Source organism: Prunus mume, linkage group LG1 (assembly GCF_029339155.1).
Source record: "Prunus mume cultivar Tortuosa linkage group LG1, ASM2933915v1, whole genome shotgun sequence".
NCBI lineage: Eukaryota > Viridiplantae > Streptophyta > Magnoliopsida > Rosales > Rosaceae > Prunus > Prunus mume.
In genome coordinates, this window is record NC_142698.1 from 14,311,807 (window position 1) to 14,331,882 (window position 20,076).

General features: G+C 39.6%; 6 protein-coding genes, 2 non-coding genes and 1 pseudogene across 9 annotated transcripts; 3 read left to right on the plus strand and 6 right to left on the minus strand.

Moving 5' to 3' along the window:
• Nucleotides 1-196: 196 nt before the first annotated feature.
• Nucleotides 197-1,642, plus strand: LOC103338426 (L-type lectin-domain containing receptor kinase VIII.2-like). The gene has a single exon (XM_008241630.2). The coding sequence runs from the start codon at nucleotides 407-409 to the stop codon at nucleotides 1,460-1,462; it is 1,056 nt and encodes a 351-aa protein (XP_008239852.2). The 5' UTR covers nucleotides 197-406; the 3' UTR covers nucleotides 1,463-1,642.
• Nucleotides 1,643-2,247: 605 nt separating this feature from the next.
• Nucleotides 2,248-4,185, minus strand: LOC103338416 (tubulin beta-1 chain-like). The gene is made up of 3 exons (XM_008241619.3): nucleotides 3,567-4,185; nucleotides 3,203-3,472; nucleotides 2,248-3,119 (listed from the first exon to the last, which is right to left on the minus strand). The coding sequence occupies exons 1-3, from the start codon at nucleotides 3,958-3,960 to the stop codon at nucleotides 2,440-2,442; spliced, it is 1,344 nt and encodes a 447-aa protein (XP_008239841.1). The 5' UTR covers nucleotides 3,961-4,185; the 3' UTR covers nucleotides 2,248-2,439.
• Nucleotides 4,186-6,474: 2,289 nt separating this feature from the next.
• Nucleotides 6,475-6,564, minus strand: LOC148921075 (small nucleolar RNA snoR27). The gene has a single exon (XR_016123459.1). It is a non-coding gene; the product is annotated as a small nucleolar RNA snoR27 (small nucleolar RNA).
• A 38-nt stretch (nucleotides 6,565-6,602) lies between these two features.
• On the minus strand, nucleotides 6,603-6,693 carry LOC148921076 (small nucleolar RNA snoR26). Its single transcript, XR_016123460.1, has one exon. It is a non-coding gene; the product is annotated as a small nucleolar RNA snoR26 (small nucleolar RNA).
• Nucleotides 6,694-9,296: 2,603 nt separating this feature from the next.
• Nucleotides 9,297-10,131, plus strand: SOUL-1 (SOUL heme-binding family protein). The gene is given in 2 exon segments (XM_016792822.2): nucleotides 9,297-9,812; nucleotides 9,815-10,131. Coding segments are annotated over 2 exon segments (606 nt in total). The 5' UTR covers nucleotides 9,297-9,445; the 3' UTR covers nucleotides 10,054-10,131.
• Nucleotides 10,132-10,605: 474 nt separating this feature from the next.
• Nucleotides 10,606-11,330, minus strand: LOC103338385 (protein transport protein yos1-like). The gene is made up of 2 exons (XM_008241584.3): nucleotides 11,190-11,330; nucleotides 10,606-10,952 (listed from the first exon to the last, which is right to left on the minus strand). The coding sequence occupies exon 2, from the start codon at nucleotides 10,942-10,944 to the stop codon at nucleotides 10,690-10,692; it is 255 nt and encodes an 84-aa protein (XP_008239806.2). The 5' UTR covers nucleotides 10,945-10,952; nucleotides 11,190-11,330; the 3' UTR covers nucleotides 10,606-10,689.
• A 1,052-nt stretch (nucleotides 11,331-12,382) lies between these two features.
• LOC103338396 (uncharacterized) lies at nucleotides 12,383-13,191 on the minus strand (annotated as a pseudogene). Its single transcript, XR_016124357.1, has 2 exons — nucleotides 13,050-13,191; nucleotides 12,383-12,756 (listed from the first exon to the last, which is right to left on the minus strand). The product of XR_016124357.1 is annotated as an uncharacterized LOC103338396 (transcript).
• An 81-nt stretch (nucleotides 13,192-13,272) lies between these two features.
• Nucleotides 13,273-15,285, plus strand: FLN1 (fructokinase-like 1). Its single transcript, XM_089046627.1, has 2 exons — nucleotides 13,273-14,192; nucleotides 14,437-15,285. Exons 1-2 carry the CDS (start codon nucleotides 13,353-13,355, stop codon nucleotides 15,127-15,129), a joined length of 1,533 nt encoding a protein of 510 aa, XP_088902753.1. The 5' UTR covers nucleotides 13,273-13,352; the 3' UTR covers nucleotides 15,130-15,285.
• A 48-nt stretch (nucleotides 15,286-15,333) lies between these two features.
• On the minus strand, nucleotides 15,334-19,198 carry LOC103338369 (O-fucosyltransferase family protein). Its single transcript, XM_008241569.3, has 8 exons — nucleotides 18,182-19,198; nucleotides 17,632-17,704; nucleotides 17,455-17,525; nucleotides 17,259-17,347; nucleotides 17,041-17,173; nucleotides 16,722-16,954; nucleotides 16,157-16,633; nucleotides 15,334-16,058 (listed from the first exon to the last, which is right to left on the minus strand). The coding sequence occupies exons 1-8, from the start codon at nucleotides 18,857-18,859 to the stop codon at nucleotides 15,803-15,805; spliced, it is 2,010 nt and encodes a 669-aa protein (XP_008239791.2). The 5' UTR covers nucleotides 18,860-19,198; the 3' UTR covers nucleotides 15,334-15,802.
• Between the last annotated feature and the right edge of the window lie 878 nt (nucleotides 19,199-20,076).

Genomic DNA, 20,076 nt, shown 5'->3' on the forward strand with positions numbered 1-20,076 from the left:
ACAAAAAATTATTCAAGGGAAATAAAGGGGCAAAAGAGAAAAAGACATTTTATAAGTTCATCATTACAAATAAAAGTTATGGCAAATTGTGAATACACAAAGCAAAGTGGGCACCTGGAAATTTAAGAAAAGCATAAGTGCACAAATGCAAAAAGTTCTTTATTATATTCCCCCAGTCAGCAACCACTCAGAGAAAGTGTCTGAGAGAACTTGCAGAAACGAGTAAGCGTATTTAATTTTCACAACCTCCAAGCCAACCCCCTCCTTATTCTTTACTCTCTTCCTCTGCTTTCCACTTTCAAACCCTAGAAACAATTCACCTTTAGATGCAAATGGGTCTCTTCCCCAAACACTAGAAACCCACTAGTTAAACCATTCCCAGATTCAGCTCAATCCCATTTCAGCCATGGCCTCATTACCCTTTTCCAAACACTTAGCTGCCTTTGTTTTGCTAATTTTCTTCCTGCAACCCTCAGCTGCAGACTCAAACTCCTCGTTTTCATTCACTGAATTTGGTAAAGGTCCAAAATTTGAGTCCAATATTGCTCTTTACGGTGCTGCAGAGGTTGTTAATGGTGGGTATGCAGTTCAACTCACTAGTTCAGTGAGATCAAGTGCTGGGAGAGCCATGTACAAGAAACCCATCAAGCTCAGTGAAGGTAAACCTCAGAAATCAGTATCTTTCTCCACAAACTTCTCATTTTCTGTGTCCACTGGCAATGGGGATGGTTTGGCCTTTGTTATGGTTCCAAGTGGTTTCAATCTTAGCATGTTTGCTAATAGCTCTTTTGGGCTTTCTCTAGGATATGGGAAAGGTAAATTTAAAGTTGTTGCAGTTAAATTTAATGCATTAAGGGATGACAAGGTTCATGTTGGAATTGATGTGGGTAGTTCTGTATCAGCTAAAGTAAGCACTTCTTCAAGTAAGAATTTGAATCTAACTAGTGGGAATAAAACGGATGCTTGGATCGATTATGAAGCTGGTTCGAATAGATTAGAAGTTAGGCTGAGTCAATTTGGTCATCCAAGGCCAGCTGATCCTCTGCTATGGTACCCAATTGACTTGTCAAAACTGTGGGAGCATGAGAAAGTGTTTGTGGGCTTAAGTGCAATGAACAGGAATTCGTCTCAGACATGTTTGATAACTTCTTGGAGCTTTGAGCAAAGGCATGTGCCGCACTGGATGCATTCACAGCCACTAGATCCCAAGGTCTTTGCTAAGAATTCGAAACCGGTGAGAGTTGAAACCAAAAAGGATTGTGTAAAAAGGGTTTTTGGTGCAATGGTTTTTGGTGTTGCGTGTGGAGCATTGGCATCACTCCTTGCATTGTATTTGTGGACCGTCTTCGGTAATCGGCGTCCGGTGGTGCCAGAGGGTTATGCCGAGCAGCCTAAAGAATTTGAGTATGATAAAGTGAAAGTAGGTGTAGATGATAAAGCCATCGAAGATGGAAAGCAGTAGATGTTTGAGTGTCGAAGGCTGTTGCTTGTTGTATTGTAAATCAATCTTGTTTTTCTTTTATGTATTTTCTGGTTGTGTCTTTACTTGTAGTTGTAGTAACCTGGCAGTCAATTGTCAAAATGTAGTAACCTGGGATTCCACTTTGAACTGGGAAATTGAAACATAGCATGGTTTTCCCCACCCTTGTTTAAAATTATTCACCAATAATGCTGGTAGCCGCTTAAATTCCTTGCAAGCTCGTCAGAAATCCAGTTTTCTACCTTCTCTTATGTCGAAGATAGCAAGGCCCTTTCAATTTCCAGCATGACTTCGCAGTCATTTTTGGTAAAGCATGGGGGCCTCTAACTGCAAGTAAATTAGTCTCAACTTGCAGCCCATTCAAACTCAGGCTAGCACTTGAGAGCCGAAGATTTAAATATGTAATTTGCTTAGAATGGCATACATAATCTCCGCTTTATAGGCTTAGAACCATAACTTCATACTCATCACTGCCAACCCATTGAAACTTGGGCTGAGAGATGTTGCCTTTCTGAAAAATACTTGTGATGGCATATATAGGCTTACATATTTTACACGTCATTACAAAGAATAAACACAAACTTGCAAAATTTTGGATTCAACGGAAAAACATGACAGCAATTCACAGAAAGATGAATCCACCGGATAATGAAGATTACCCGTTGAAACTTGGGCTGAGAGCCAAGGATAAAAGCGCTTAATCTGTTTAGAAAATGGCAGTGAAGACGATACACCTGCCATTTGTTCAGAATGGCAACGCATGCTAGTGCTTAAAAAGGATTAATATCACCATATAGAAAATCTCAGTTTACCCAAAGTACATAACAACAGAGAAACGAAATTGGGATAACAAGTTTGTTTTTAACAATATTAAGACCTACAGCTACCACGAACAACTGATCACTTTGCCATACTCCGGCAACCGGAAGTTGCGGCAATTCACATTAGTCAACATCACATTACACCTCCTGACCTTCCTCCTCCTCTTCATCCTCATAATATTCATCCTCCTCAGCTGTGGCATCCTGGTACTGTTGATACTCTGAAACCAAATCATTCATGTTGCTCTCAGCTTCTGTGAACTCCATCTCATCCATGCCTTCACCAGTGTACCAATGCAAAAAAGCCTTCCTCCTGAACATAGCAGTGAACTGCTCGCTCACACGGCGGAACATCTCCTGAATTGAGGTCGAGTTTCCAATGAAAGTGGACGCCATTTTCAAGCCAGTGGGGGGGATGTCACAGACAGTGGACTTGACATTGTGTGGAATCCATTCCACAAAGTAAGAGGAGTTCTTGTTCTGAACATTGATCATCTGCTCATCAACCTCCTTGGTGCTCATCTTGCCCCTGAACATGGCTGAGGCAGTTAGATATCTGCCATGGCGAGGGTCAGCTGCGCACATCATGTTCTTGGCATCCCACATCTGCTGGGTGAGCTCAGGCACAGTGAGGGCTCTGTACTGCTGTGAGCCACGTGATGTCAAAGGAGCAAAACCCACCATGAAAAAGTGGAGACGAGGGAAGGGGATGAGATTGACAGCAAGCTTTCGGAGGTCAGAGTTGAGCTGACCAGGGAATCTCAAACAGCATGTGACACCAGACATAGTTGCAGAAATCAAATGGTTCAGATCTCCAACTGTACAAACACAAAAATCAGTACCCCAAATTCCACAATTAAGCAAACCCAAATATCAGAGAACAATTAACAGAGAAACTTACAGCTTGGGGTGCTGAGCTTGAGCGTACGGAAGCAAATGTCATAAAGAGCTTCATTATCTAGAACCATACACTCGTCTGCGTTTTCAACAAGCTGATGCACTGACAAGGTTGCATTGTAGGGCTCAACAACAGTGTCTGAGACCTTGGGTGAGGGAAACACAGAGAAAGTGAGCATCATCCTATCTGGGTATTCTTCTCTGATCTTTGAAATCAACAGAGTACCCATTCCAGACCCAGTTCCTCCTCCTAGGGAATGGCACACCTGAAACCCTACAATTCGAAACAAACCCAACCTAAACACCATGTACCAATAAAACAAAAGAAAATAAATTAGAGCAAGCCATTCAGGAATTTCATCAAATACCTTGTAGGCAATCACAATTCTCGGCTTCCTTGCGAACCACATCGAGCACAGAATCGATCAATTCAGCCCCCTCTGTGTAGTGGCCCTTAGCCCAGTTGTTCCCGGCACCAGACTGGCCAAAAACGAAGTTGTCAGGCCTGAAGATCTGACCGTAAGGTCCAGATCTGACGCTGTCCATGGTCCCTGGCTCAAGGTCCATGAGAACAGCCCTGGGCACATACCTCCCACAACTGGCTTCATTATAATAAACATTTATCCTCTCGAGCTGAAGCTCTGAGTCTCCCTCATACCTTCCGGTGCCGTCGATGCCGTGCTCGGCGCAGACTACCTCCCAGAACTTGGCACCGATCTGGTTGCCGCACTGGCCTCCCTGAATGTGAAGGATTTCACGCATTTTGAATCGAAAAGACGACGAAAATCGAAAAGCAGATTTAGGGTTTTGGTCTCTCTGTGAGAAAATCGCAGAGAGAGAGAGAGAGAGAGAGAGAGAGAGAGAGAGAGAGATACGAGAAAGAAATGAATGGGGTAGGGGGGTGGGGACGGAGGCGATCTTTTATAGAAAGGTAGGCTTTCGAGAGGCAACGGTTGGATTTGAATGGAGAAGCGGGAAGTTTTGTTTGAATGGGTGGAATGAGTTGGGGTATTTGTTTAAGGGGATTGAGAATGGACGGTTCAGATTTGAGGGTGGGGTTGGTGGAGGATTTTGTCTTCCTTTATTTGAAAATTCAAATTTTAAAAACAGCTGGGTGCCCGGAATTTTGGCTCCTTTTTTAAATTTGGGAACAAAGACAGATACAGTTTTTAATGTTTCGATCTGGCATTGAAAACCAACCTAGCGTCCCCAGCACAAGAATCGGCACTCTATCAGTTGAATGTCGCATTTTACTATGCTTTCAAAAAATAAAATAAATAATTGTTAAATTAGTGGCATCGAGCGTTTAACATAGAAACGAAACTTTCTAAATTGTGCATGGAGCATGTGATTAAAAAAAAATCTCTCACACGCGTGGAAGAGCGTATAAAGAGGCTAGTTGGTGATAGGGGTGGGCATCAATCCGGCTGAACGAAACCATAATTACTGGTTTGGTTTTGACCAAGAAAAAGTCAAATGGTTTAAAAACCGAACCAGACCATATATGATTTGGTTTGGTTTGATTTTGAGCTTTTATAAATCGATCTAAACCAAACCGGACCGTTTATGTGTATATTTATTTATTTACATTTTTTATTACATGTGTAATACTCTAATTAGTTAATAACTATATTTGAATATTTGAATTGAGCTTATTAGTTAGTGAAATATAAAGTTTTATGACATTTTGAGCTTTAAGATGGTTTCGTACTCTAGAAAATGAATTTTGTATGAAGCAAGTTGTGAATTTGTTGGTTATAATTGGGCTCACAATGTTGAAAAAATGTAAAAAGAAATAGAATTGGGCTTAGGCCCAAACCAGTCAAACCAAACTGTCTAAATTTGGTTTGGTTTGGTTCATTTTCCTTTATAACTTTTATCCAAACGAACTGAACCAAATCGTTATATTATAATTGGTTCACACGTAATTTTAAGGTAAAACCGATCCAATTCGGACCGTGCCCACCCCTAATTGGTGATAAATCAAATTCTCATAGAAGACTGTATAAAGTACTCTACCATTAGCGTTTAGGATTTTGGATATAGTGAGTTACAATCATTATATATCCCAAACACAAACTTACACGTAATGGTGATCGACCTAACCTAGATTATAAGAGCATGTCCACCCCAAAAGGCTAAAGCTAAGGATAAGGCAAGGCAATTGCTACTACTATTCATGTGAATAGTAGCAACCTTGCATTTTTTTGTTCCACCCCAAAAGGCTAGGATAAGGGCAAGAAAAAAGAAAAAATATGCAACAAAATATAAACTTGTTATGTATTTATAGGGAAAGTGAATAAAATTGTTATGTATTTATTGGGAAAACATCCATAATTTTTTGATTTTTGATTTTTATTTTTTTGAATTTTTTTTGAATTTTTTTTTGCTCGCTGATGTTAGCGCCTTCGAGCTGAAGCCCAAGCAGGATCAGCCTTTGAGCTTGCCCGGGCTGCTGGTTGCTCACTGGAGATTCAAACCCTTCAAAAGGGGCCTCCTGCCTAGCAAAAGACTCTGCACTGGAGAGTACTCATTTTTATCATACTTCTTTTGTTTTCCAAGAAGATTAGATCATTAAAAAAATGAGTTTAGAACTTAACTCCTTCCCTTTTTTAAAATTTAGCTTCTATTGTTTGGTGGGGTTTGTTTAGAACCAATGGTAAGTGGAAAGGCGGTTAGATGATACTTCATCAGATGATTGTACAAAGAGGGCAGTAGGTTATAGAAAAGAAAGATGCTCTAAGTGTATGCCTCATCAATAAGGTGTCACGCTTTGAGGCATCAGACTCAGCTATGTGAAACTTGATTTTGACACAAGGAGTATCTCCCATTTTTCATTTACAATGGTAAAAGGATATAGAGAAAATTGCAAATATTAGATGATAAAAAAAATGTAGACTTTGAAGAGAACCGCCCCATGTAGCTATTGGGCCAATTGACCCAACTTTCAATTGTTTTTATTGTTGGGTGTTCAAGGCAGACCCAATTTCGTTCGTTCCGGTTCGAGCTACGCTCATAGTTTTTATCTGTCGATTCAGTTTCGTTTTGCTATTAGCGTTCGTGGTTCGAACCAACATAGATTAGCCAATTTGACAACCGATTCAATATAAATTGGATTGGACTGACAAATTCGAAATCCAATTCAATCTTACTGTTATGCTAATGCAAAGACTTTTGGGTCACAAATCCACCATCTGGAAATGAAGATGTAAATGACTGAATGATGCTGTAAACCCAAAAAAAAAAAAAGGAAAAAACAACATTTAAAAAAAAAAAATCAGATCTCAGTAACTTCAGATTATCTTCAATTCCTTATGGGAAATTGCAGATAGATAACGCAGTATTGATAAACATCATTGATCCACTAAAAAAAATCCGTAAAAACTAGAAAACAAATCGAAAAAAAGCATCTCAGAATATAACTTCCCCATGGTTTTCTTCACAGGCAATCATAGTGCAAGGATAACGATTAAAGAATATCATCACCGATGCTCGTTTTAAAAAAAACCTCGCCAATACTAAATAAAAACCAGAAGAATAATCAATATGAAAATTTCGAAAACAGATCTGGGAAATTATTAAAAAGATGAACAAAATTTACTCCAGCTTGGCTTTACGCGCTTACCCCATCGAATAAGATAGATATAAGAAGATGAACAAGAGCGCAATAGGGTTAGTGAGATGGCAAAGGGCGGCGGCGCAGGTATTGCGGGTTGTACAAAGCAGCGACAGTGCGAAAGGGTTTCGGAAAATATTTATAAGGAGGTTGTGATTGGAGTTAACCCTAACCACCTGTTTGGTAAGTGGGATAACTCAATCCTGGATCATGTATCCTAAAATATTCGTATAGTAGGGTATAGCCGTATTTAAATACTAGAATATATCGGAATCGTATAGCCGGACGGCTCCATGGTTTAAAATTTTCTGATATATTCAATTCGTATCGCCGGTCGGCTATACAATTTAAATACTAGAATATAAGCGTATAGCCGGACGGCTATACTATTTAAACAATAGAATATATTCGAAGGGCAATAGCCGCGCGGCGATACTAAATAAATATTCTGATATATTCAACCAGTATAGCCACACGGCTATACTATTTAAATAAAGGAATAGCCGCACGGCTATACGATTTAAATTTTCGGATATCGTATAGCCATACGGCTATACGATTTAAAAGAATATATTCGATAGTATGGCCGCACGGCTATACTATATAAATATTAGATTATATTCAACAAGGATATTGGAGTGGCTATACTATTTAGATATTCAAATATATTCAAAGAGTATAGCCGATTTAAATGTTAGATATATTGAGTATTACTATACGATTTTAAGGTTAGAATATATTCACAGGGTATAGCCGATGTACGATTTAAATATTTCGGATATATTCAAAGTGTATAGCCGCACGGCTAAACTATTTAAATATTAGCATATATTCGAAGAGGATAGCCGTCCGGCTATACTATTTAAATATTATTCTGAACTAAGCTTCCCAAGAAACCTGTTGATTCGAAGATAGCAGACAATGTTACATACTTGGAGTCAATAACAGAACATGAAATACTCGTAGCACATACCGCCACAGTAGCTGAATCTGAATCACTGAGCAAGACAACGAAGGTCGATATCTTGTTTGGAGCTTCATCAACCCAATATAATTTACTGTTTTTGAAGTCATTCAATACACAGTAATTTTGAGAATGAAATACATACGTAAGTGGAAGGTGGAGCAGCTTGGGTAAGATGTGGGGCAAAACAGCAGTAATCCTGACACTGAAACAGAAAATGCAGCAACTTAGCCCCAAAAAAAAAAAAAAAAAAAACATACACAAAACAAGGTGTAAGAGAGTGGGAGTGAGAGACATTCACCTTAAGATTTGTTTGAGGCCATCAAAGTTTGATCATCCTCCAATGCACGCAAAAGAGTGGAGACATTTCATCGACTGCTTGCAGTTCAGCACTCAACATTGTGACTTCATAATTAGAACATACATGACAAGCCACCAGACTCACGAACCTCGGGCATGAAAAAAGGATTAAAAAAAATCCAGACAAACACTTGTAAAATCAGAAACATCATAAGAACCTGGTTTTGTGGGGCAAAAATAATTAGAAAATAGTTAAATTAGGTTCCGTAACTAACGAACACATATTGCCAACTATTTGTGCTGCTTTCTTTTTAGTCTCTCTCTCCTTTCTCCTCTCTTTCTATTCTCTCTCTCCTTACACAAACAAGCTTCAGATTTCCCGAATCTTTGTTTTTTATTCTATTGTTAATTATTTTGATATTTTGATGATTGTTGATGTTGTCTTGATTTTTTTGGGTTAGATGTCAAATGATGTGTGTTTTTTTTTTTTTTTTGGTTTAGATTTTCTGTTTTTTTCTTTACCTGAGATTGGAAACTAATCATTGTTAGATCTTGATGTGAGTTTGAGTTTCTGTTTTAATTCTTGCAAAAAGTTGGGGTTTTTCTTCAATTTGAGGCAAAAAGTTAGGAATTTGCATGTGATTATTGTTAAAAAAAAACAATAAATAAATAAATAATATATATTGAACTCAATTAGAGTCTTTTTTTTTTTTTTTGGGTGCAACATTGAATGGGTACTTAAAATCCAAGCCAGCCCAATCTAATGCTTCAAAATCCATTATAGTCAGTCTAGGCTAGCCCACCAAAGAAGGCCATAATATTTTTCTTGTTATACATGTGATAATGCATTGGTGGAGTGAGAATGAAATTCAAGAGAATACATGATTAAATGTCATGCTCTCAACCAATTAAATTACAAATTTATTGCAATCAATAACTTTTTCAGTTCAATACGTTTTATAAATATTTTATAGCAATAACCTAATAGATATTGTTTTTCTTCTACTATCTTTTCATGTATTGAGTCGTGTCGAAAATTGCCACATGAGAAACTATATTAGAAAGACCCTGTTAGATGGTGGACAAATTGTGGGGTGTGGGGAAGAAGAAATGGTGGACAAATTGTATCCACATGTTCATCACCAAAATGGGCCACTCGTTCAAGAGAGCAGCTGCGCATTTCCAACCTTCTCCCCAAGCAAACACATCAAAATAATGGAAAAGTAAAAAAGAAGAACCCCCTTCCCAAGCAAAGATAGAGATATATACAAAGCCAGAACAATCCCCACTTTTATAGGCACCTTTGAAGAACCATATCCGTCTCAAAAACCCTGAGACTGAGAGAAGCAAACTTTAGTTCTTCCAACATGGGCATGGTTTTTGGAAAGATAAGAGTGGAAACCCCAAAATACAAAGTGCTTCAATCAACAATCGACTATGAAATCCGGCAATATCCACCTTCAGTGACAGCCCAATTAACCTACCATCCATCGCAGATGAAGGGCGACAAAGACGGCGGCTTTACTGTGCTGGCCAATTACATAGGCGCCTTTGGAAACCCACAGAACACCAAGCCTGAAAAAATCGCCATGACAGCTCCAGTAATAACCAAAAGCTCAGCTGAAAAAATTGCCATGACGGCTCCAGTTGTGACAAAGACTGGTGGTGCTGAAGATGAGAAGAAGATGGTGACAATGGAGTTTCTGTTGCCTTCCAAGTATGAGAAGGCAGAGGAGGCCCTAGGCCTGTGGATGAGAGGGTGGTGATTAGGGAAGAGGGTGAGAGGAAATACGGGGTGGTGACTTTTCGGGGTGTGGCTACAGATGAGGTGGTGGAAGAGAAGGTGGAGAAGCTGAAGCAGAGCTTAGAGAGAGATGGGTATAAGATTATAGGGGAGTTTTTGCTGGCTAGATATAACCCTCCTTGGACTTTGCCTCCATTCAGGACCAATGAGGTTATGATCCCAATTGAGTAGTTTCTAAGATTCTTGTATGCTGCTCTGTTTTTTTTCATATTCAGTATTAAATAAATGAAAACATGTAATTTTCTGCTATTTAGAGTTTTTCCATTTTACATTACGTCTGCTGAGACCATGAACACCGCACAAGATAATCTTACAAAAGCTATATGTACCTCTCAAACAACCGATCTCCCATCATTTCTTCATTACATTGGAGGGAATCGAACTTTATCCGCCCTTCACTACTTGGCTAACCTAAGACCTTTTCTATGTAGAATTTACAAAGAAAGATGAAGAAACTTTCTCTCACAGTTCATCTACCGCACGTATATAGCTTGAAGGCAGTCTCTTAAGTAAAGCCATTAAATCCTTGCTGCGGCAAAACACGAAAAAGATGGATAAACCCTAAAGCTGGACTCACCAATAGCTTAATTTTAGCATGACAAACTTCAACCGACACTAGCATCGACTCAATAAGCTATTGTGTGTTTCTTGCAAACAAACAAACCAGATGAGAGGAGAAAAGGGGAAAACTTTGAAACTGAAATTCAACCAAGTAACTGTATGTAGAGCCATGGATCAAAACTATGTTAACTTGCCCAAAATTCATAACAAATATAAATTACAAAGAGGCATAATTCACACAGAGCTTCACCCAAAGATTAGCTTAAATACAATAACTATGATGTTTAAAATTATGAGAGGTAATCTCAAGAATTGGCATAAATGTATAAGCCTTATGATCTTTCCCTTAAGCGTGGTTCTCCCTCCTTGAATTTGTAGCAAGGTCCACCCCCTCGGATCAAGAAAGCGATCCTCATTCAGTACTGCAAATGCATTTGCAAGTAGCAAAAAGCCTTGGATCAAAGTCGCAAACCCCGTGAAAAAAGAGAGAAGAGGGAACATCTTAGTTCCTAAACAAGAAAGACACTATTCTTATGAGAATTATCAGTCAAAAAATTTCATAAATTTCATGCATATATAAAATTAAGCCAACACAAACCGAAACTGTGCAGATCCTGAACAGGGTATGAAGGATATACATTCAAAGTCAGAAACTGATCAAAACTGAAAGACATGAACTTTACATAATTGAATCGATTCTAGAAGAAGAAAATAAACCGAAAAAAGAAGTAGATAGGAGCTCTTACCAGCGATTACAAGTTACAGAAGAAAACCAGTCGTTTCTCGGTTGAAAGCCTCCGCCTTGTTTACTTTAGAGACAAAGGAAAGGTATCGCTAAACAAGGGTTTAAGCACTAAACCGAGCCGGGTCAGAATCCTTTGGTAACTTTTGATCTGACGGTCGAGACTCGAGAATACTCCACGTGTATGTTTGAGTCCAATATATGACGACCCGATAAAATTTTACCGAGGGAGGTTGCTGATGAGCATGGAAGGAAGAGGAGGCTCCTAACTTCTCTAATATGAAGGTATTTATAAAGATGTGTTAACCATAAAATATATAAAATAGGAAATAAATGTCAATTACAATAGGACAATATAAACTGATAAGTAAGACTGTATAAACGGTAAGTAACCAAAATGCTGGCTAAATAAGGAATAGCCAACGGTAAGTAACCAAAATCCAAATCCTGGCTAAATAAAGAATAGCCAACGATAAATAACCAAAATCCTGACTAAATAAGGACTTGCCAACAGTTATTAGGGAAGACGGTGAGAGGAAATATGGGGTGGTGAGGGGTGTGGCTATAGAGAAGGTGGAGAAGCTGAAGCAGAGGGAGTTTTTGATGGCAAGATATAACCCTCCTTGGACTTTGCCTCTATTCAGGACCAATGAGGTTATTATCCCAATTGAGTAGTAGTTTCTCAGATTCTTGTATGCTGCTCTGTTTTGTTCACATTCAGTATGAAATAAATAAAGCCATGTAATTTTCTGCCAAATATATAAGTGACTATTTAGAGTTTTTCCATTTTACAATACATCTGCTTTAGCAAATTGAGTTGCATATAAGGCACTAAGTCATTCGGCATACTCATAATGCTGAGGCCATGAACACCGCACCAGATCATCTTACAAAAGCTTCATGGACCTCTCTACAAACCGATCCACATTCAGTACTCACACCCCCTCTTAAAATGTAGACTAATTTTATATGCCCATCCTTTTTTCGTTACAATGGAGGAAATCGAACTTCATCCTCCCTTCACTACTTGGGCAAACCCAAGACCTTTTATTTGTAGAAACAAAGATGAAGAAAGTAACCAACAGCTTAATTTTAGCATGACAAACTTCAACCAACACACTGCCATCAACCCAAGAAGCTATCTGCATCCCGATTCTCTTGTGTTTCTTGTGAACAACAAGCAAAACAGAGGAGAAGTGAAAAGGGGAAAACTTTGAAACTCAATTCAAATAAGTAAACCATACATAGTCTACAACAACAACGAAGGCCATGGATCAAAACCATGTTAACTAGCCCAAAATTCATAAATTACAAAGAGGCATAAATCACACAGAGCTTCACCCAGAGATTAGCTTCACTGCAATGGTTATGATGTTCAAAACTATAAGAGGTAATCTGAAGTATTGGCATGCATGTATAAACCCTATGATCTGTCCCTTAAGCGTGGTTTTTCCTCCTTGTATTTGTAGCAAGGTCCACCCCCTCGGACCAAGAAACCGATCCTCATTCAGTACTGCAAATGCATTTGCAAGTAGCAAAAAGCCTTGGAGCAAAGTCCACAACCCCATTATCTGCATAACAGAGAGAGGCTTCAACATCTCAGTTCCTAACTATCAGTCAAAAAGTTTTATGAAATTTCATGCATGCATAAAATTCAGCCAACGAGTCCAAAAGGGTCAATTTTAAAATATCCTGAACAGGGTATGAAGGATTTTGCCAGAAACGATAGATGGTATTTTATGATTTATGTCAACAGTCAATATTGAAACAGACAGATAAAATCGAACCATGGATATAAATTCAAAGTGGGAAACTGATCAAAATTGAAAGGCATGAACTTTACATAATTGAATTGAACTCTTACCAGCGTTTACAAGTTACAGAAGAAAACAAGTCGTTTCTCGGTTGAAAGCCTCCGCCTTGATTTCAACGAGACAAAGGAAAGGTATCGCGATTTAAGCCCCAACCAGAGCCAGGTCAGAATTTGTAACTTTTGATCGGACGGTTCAGGATGGTCCACGTGTACCGCTTTGAACATTTCCTCACTTTGTGTTGATCCGACCCGACTTTTGAGTCCAATATATGACGACCCGATAAAATTTTTACAGAGGGACTGAGAGGGAGGTTTGGTGACGAGCATGGATAAACCCTAACACTCCACTCAACCATGGCTTCGTTTCAGCTACTTCCACCATATCTACCTCTTCACCAACTTCACTTCTCTCGCCCAAGCTCCAGAAACTTAATTGTTAAACCTTCAGAACCTCTAAAGCACCAAACTTTGAAGCCCCGCTATCTGCTTAAACCACCCAAATCACACAAGCTAAACCCACCCAGAGCTTCCATTAATGGCGAGGACAACGGAAGCATCGAGTCCAGCGAACCCACTCGCCGAGGTAGGAAAAAGGGTCCCACTTCTTCTTCATCTTCTTCGGCAACATCTCCACTGAAAAAGACCAAGCGTTTGAAAAAGGCCCAGGTCGAAAATGGCACAGTAGAAACTGCCAAACCCACAATCCAAACCGAAAACCCAGACTCTGAGCTCGAAGATTACGACGACGGCATCGATTTTCCGTACGACGACCCTCCTCTGGTCTGCTGCTTCGGCGCCGCGCAGAAAGAGTTTGTTCCCACGGTTCGGGTCTCCGACAACCCAATGCACCCGGACATCTACTCGCAGTGGAAGATGCTCCAGTGGGACCCGCCGGAGTTCGTGAGGGCCCCAGGCGGGTCGCCGTCCAACGTGGCAATTTCGCACGTACGGCTCGGCGGCAGGGCCGCGTTCATGGGCAAAGTTGGGGACGATGATTTTGGGGATGAGTTGGTGTTGATGATGAACAAGGAGAAGGTTCAGACGCGTGCGGTGAAGTTCGATAGGAATGCGAAGACAGCTTGTACTTATATGAAGATTAAGTTTGATGATGAGAAAATATGGGCTGAGACTCTGAAAGAGTCAGCTGAAGACTCTTTGCTCAGCTCAGAACTTAACCTAGCTGTGCTCAAAGAGGTATGAAATATTAGTGAATACATTGTGTTTTGTTTATATGTTTTCACAAAACAAGTAACTTGGCTTAGTTGTCTTAGTCTTTGAAATGGTTCATTGGTTTTGGGTTTTTCAGTTGATTGAGAATGCAGCAATCGTTTGTTTGAGCACATTGTTTTTTCAGATTGTTGTTGCTTATGGAGTTTGATGTTGTTCCATAAACAGGGATAAGATCATTTTTGTAATAGGTTTTGATGTCTTAGTGCAGGCCAGAATATTCCACTTCAGCTCAGAAGTTTTGACATCTCCCTCAATGCAATCGACCCTTTTGAGAGCAATGTCTTATTCAAAAAAGTTTGGGGGGCTTGTGTTTTTCGATGTGAATTTGCCATTGCCTCTATGGAAATCGCGTGACGAAACCAGGAAATATATGGAGAGAGCCTGGAATGAAGCAGACATAATCGAGGTTTCGAGGCAGGAATTGGAATTTCTTCTAGATGAAGACTATTATGTGAGGAAGAGGAATTACAGGCCCCAATACTATGCTGAGGAGTTTGAACAGACCAAGAAGAGGAGAGATTATTACCATTACACGCCTGAAGAAATATCTCCTTTATGGCATGACGGACTTAAATTTTTGTTCGTGACTGATGGAACGCTTCGGATTCATTACTATTCCCCTTCATTTCATGGTGTTGTGATTGGAACAGAAGATGTGCTCATAACCCCATTCACTTGTGATAGGACTGGCTCTGGGGATGCAGTTGTAGCTGCTATTATGAGAAAGCTGACCACATACCCTGAGATGTATGAAAATCAGGATGTTTTGGAAAGGCAGCTTCGTTTTGCAGTTGCAGCAGGAATTATATCGCAGTGGACGATCGGTGCTGTTAGAGGGTTTCCTACAGAAAGTGCAACTCAAAATCTGAAGGAGCAGGTTTATGTACCTTCACTGTGGTAGTTTAGGGCCTAGCCTTCAAATATAGCAATGTTGTTCAGAAATAGTATTCGTTGTATGACCTGTTGAGGGTTGAGAATTTTGTCTGTTAGGAATGTGAGAAGAAAGATTGTATCCAATGTACACTAGCATTTGAATTCACATCACTATTACTTGCAATGCTAACAGAAACCATAGATAATTGATACTTAACTAATTGCAAAATGGTTCCTGATAAAAAAAGGTTCTTTTCTATTATAAGCCGTATAAAGAATTACATTCAAGTTCATCGTGAAGCTCTTTTTTCGTTTCACAATGTTGAGACCAAATCAACGAAAGAATAATTGAATCAATGAATTACTATAACACCATTTCGACAACGGCAAGGTCTCTGTGCTGATGAAACAATCTGATTTTCTCCTAAAACTATACGCGAGCTCGGCCTTCTCTGCTTTTCTTCAATGCCTTCTTGAATCACCTGCGAAGTCCCTCCTCACTTGTAGTAGGTACAACATAACCGAAACTTGCATTGCAATTCACAAGGGAAACATTAAAAACTTCTCGACCCTGTCAGCAAGTAGAGTTTCTGAAACCGAGTGAAAAAGCACTTCATTCCAAAGCCCCGTTATCAGCTGCCATTTGAGCAGTGGTATTGTGTATTTCACAACAGCAGGAGCCACATATTCTCTCCCCAATACTATCTTTGAGATGAAACACTTATGCTCCGTCTCTCATTTAACTTCTGCCTAGCAATTTGCCCCTCTGACTTGTTACAGATGCAACCAGGAAACGGATTTGCGTAAAAATTCTCCTCCAACCTTGGTGACTCTCCCACTTGTCTAACATATGGTGCTCCAAGCCTGTCAGAATGCAGACTTTTAACCTCCGAAGAAAACTTTTCCCACAGTATAGCACCGTTATCCAACTGATCGACCAGTTCAACAAAATTTTGTCTGAAATGAAAATCATAACATGTCAGAAAACTAGCAATTCATTTTAAAATCTGGGACTTTGGAGAGGAAAATACTAAATGCCTGGTATGAGAGCGAACCTGTCAGGGTTGATACTCTTACTAAATCCTTCAAATTTCCTATGTCCTTGCACTGCCTTAGCCATATTTCCATCATATGTGTAAACAAAGACATCACTCTCTAGTGCTACAATATAATCCAAGGCTGCAAGGCGATTTTGATATGGCTTAAAAGGCTCTAACTCTTGTTCTGTTGCAAGAGTGGAATGAGAAAAGACATTAGGATACTCGGAGTGAAAAGCAGCCATGCTATTTCCTCCATATATCTCGCCAGCAACAATGTAGATTGTAGTTGTTGAAGGGTATCCCATGGCTTTGAGGAACAGGGCTGCCTCTCTTGGTGAAAATGGGCATCCACCTTGTTTCCTTCGTTCTTCACTATCTATCTCTTTCTCCTTCCAGTGTTTAACATTGTACCTCATAACCCGAAGTTCCTCAGATTCCTCTGCAGTGAGGTTGTGGCTGCAGCCAGTGAAAGCAAGCATGTCCTTCTCATATCTGCAATCAAGAAAGGTTTCTTTACTTAGTTAAACCACTTCAGAACAAGATAATGCCCAAAGAATCAATCCATAGAACAAATATATACCTTAAATGAAGAGCAATAAATGGATTGCTATTCTTCCTTAGTCTATCAACCAAAACTCTGCCAAGATCCTCAATCTCTTTTGCATACTGGAGAGCCTCGTAATTGGCACGGCACCTCAGCCTTTGGATCGAGGATGCAAGTCCATTGTTAGCAAGCCGGGAATCGGTGTGGGTAAACTTCAGAACTTTATGCTTTTTCAACAACGGGATCATCTCGCTTCTGTAATAACTAGCCTGCATATGAAGCATCTTTAAGATACAATTCCAATAATATAACAACTAATTCAAAAGTCCCTCGAGAATATATAACAATATTGCACCTTCGACCAGGATACGGGAGCTTTCTGAAGAGGCTTCAGAGCAGCATAGCGGGTTGGCAAATACTCCACTATATCAATATCATCTTTTAGTACTTTCATGAAGTGTCTCCAGTCAAAGATATCTTTAAAATCACTGCAAATATAAGACAGAATTTGATCAGTAAAATAAAATTAATTAGTCACTCATATCCAACAACCTCATTGGCTAAGAAATCTACCTTGGATCTGTCCAAAAAGACTGGTGGTCCAGCAAAGGCAGAACCAGGGTAGCATTCATTATCTTTGCAACGGCTACCATATCACATATCTGCAACATCAATTGGGTTTCCATTGTCAGCTTCAAAAACGTGTGCAAAAATGGGAAATGAGGTAAAATCCAGAATGCGTGGCAAAGATTTGTAGGAAGATTATTACCCCTGTTCTCATTTGATTCAACCCTCCATTGGCATGAACCAGCAGATAACCATTTGTTTTCGATCCTGTTCCTGTGGGAAATGAAATTCATTTTTGAAAAACCAGTCAAAAATTGATCAATGCTGTCATGCATGATAAAGAGCTTGACAAATTTAGGTATGGAACAAAGAGACATACTTATCCGATTCTTGGGTCGAGCTATGCATTTATCAAAATTGTCGCTGTTGGGTTTCCTCCAAATTTCTGGGGTCTGAAAAAAGCAAATAAATGTATGATCAATACCAATTAATCACAGCATTAAATCCTTAGGAAGCAAACTCAACCCATCAAATAAAATTACCGTATAAACTAAAAAAGCCATTAAATTTTCAATTTAACCACCATACATATTTAATCCATAGAAGGCAAGTATGAAACGAGAAAAGGACAAATGTGAAACGAGAAAGGGACAAATGTGGAACGAGAAAGGTATGAAGCATAAACAGCCAATTAGCACAATATGGAAACTAATTGAGTCAAAATTGAAACAAATACATTCAACTATTCCCATTAGAGCCAAAAGTCAATTCTTTAACGTGAACGTTAATAACAAAAAGATTAAGACATTTTCTCTTTCCTTTCCTGAACTTTCTCGGCAGCCAAACAAGTAGCGGAAAAAATGAAAAATACCCAAGATTTTAATAAAATTAAAAACTTCTAAAATGGGAGAATTGATTGATTGACTTACCGGCAACCGCTCGAGGAGGCGTTTGAACATGGGGGAGGGTTCACTTTCAGACAACCTCTCCCTCTCCAAAACACGTTGGGGCATGGAATTAGAGGCCCGGTTCTCAGTTACGGCTTGCTGAGCGGCGGCCCAGTCGTCCTTGTACGACTTTAAAATCAAAAGCCGACCCTCTGTTCTCTTCGCTTCGCCGACCACCTCCACATGGTGGCTCAAAAGAGAGAACTTGATGAACACGGAGATAACCGCCATCAACAACAGAGCCCCGAATATCTTACGGCCCATGTTCCGCCCCGATCTCAGCATCTGCAGCATCGTGACCGTCCATAAAAACCCATCCTCAATCAGAGGAAGCCACGTGTCGGGGACGCAGAAGAAGGCCCGCCTCCGAAGCAGGAGATACTTCGTCAGGGGGTGGGGCGAATAATGGTTGTGGTCATTGAGGTGGTGGAAGGGGCCAAAAATGATACCGTTGGGGGTAATGTCGTTTTCCTCATCGTCGCCGCCAGCGCCGCCGTCGTAGACAACGTTGTTTTTGTTGTCTGGGTTGACGACACTACTCATAGGGAGTCGCTCGGCGTCCATGAGGCCGTCGGCGACCCGTCTTCTGGTCTTCGTGGGCAGCGCGAGCGGTTGTCGTGGGCTACTGTTGGTTGAGCTGTTCAGGCCACCGGACGACATGGCCGGCCGGCACAAACGTTGTTTAAAACTAAAAATGTACGCTGTATATAATCAGATTTGATTCAGTTTTCCTCGAAACCAAACGAAATCAAATGTTGGGTAGGATTTAACTTTCCGGGAAAATAAAAATCACAAAAGAAAATGAGAGACAAAGAGAAACAGAGACCGTCGGTTGGGATTGTAGGTCGAATGCGTTCCCCAATGGGTTCCCAGAGAAAAAGGGTGGTCCGAAATCCTAGGCAAATAACAAAGGGATGCTCTATTATTTTCTGATTTTGTAAAGTGGATGTTTTTTTTTGTTCTCTGTCTCAAAGCTATCTAATGGCGGATCTACGCATGTTCTAATTTTCTGAGAGACCGGTTTATATCATGGCCAAAGCTTAAAGAGGATTACTCAAATGACGATATTGCCCTTGATAATTCACGAAAAGAACCAATGAAAAGTTACGAGTCTGTTACGGTGAGCCATATGCACTATTCGGTGCCATTCTGTTTTCTTGTTTAGTGAAGTATCAAAATGGTATTTTGCTCAATCAGTTGGATTAAGACACCGTCTGTTGTGCTTAACCAAAATCCACCTGGTTTTTTCATGTCCACAAAAATTAAAAATTAGAAGAAAATTTTTCTTATTTTTTTGGCAAAGAAAAATTACGTTACTTAATTCACCTTCTAATGTTTTTCTCGTAACCCTAATTTTTTTAATTTTTTTTAGGGGTCAAGTAAAGATGAGGGTAGTTGTACTAGATGGACACCCAATAGTAGTTTCGAAATACCTATAATGCTAAATTTTCTCTCTTTTTTGTTGGGTAATGGGGGCATCTAAAGGTGTAGGGTCATTTTTCTGATATAAGCTATATCGGGAAAAGAGGGAATCGAATCTTGAACTTCGAGTGCATAAGTAAATGCTCTTAACAACTTGAGGTACGAGTCCCTTGCTGTAGTAGGACAATTTTTAACATGGCTATGATACAATATCACACTATTAGTTTTGGTTTGGTCATTAGCTCGTTTATATAATTCACTAATATTTTATACTAATCTTCCATGTATCTTAATCCAATTCGCGGCTTTGTAATTATTATTATTATTATTTAAAGTTCATCATAAAAGCCAAATTTATAAAACAACAGTGCCGTACGGGTAATTAACTTTTGTTGAGGAGAAGGATAATGGGATTGACTATTTTGGCGTGTAGTGACTGGTAGTTTTTTTTCTTT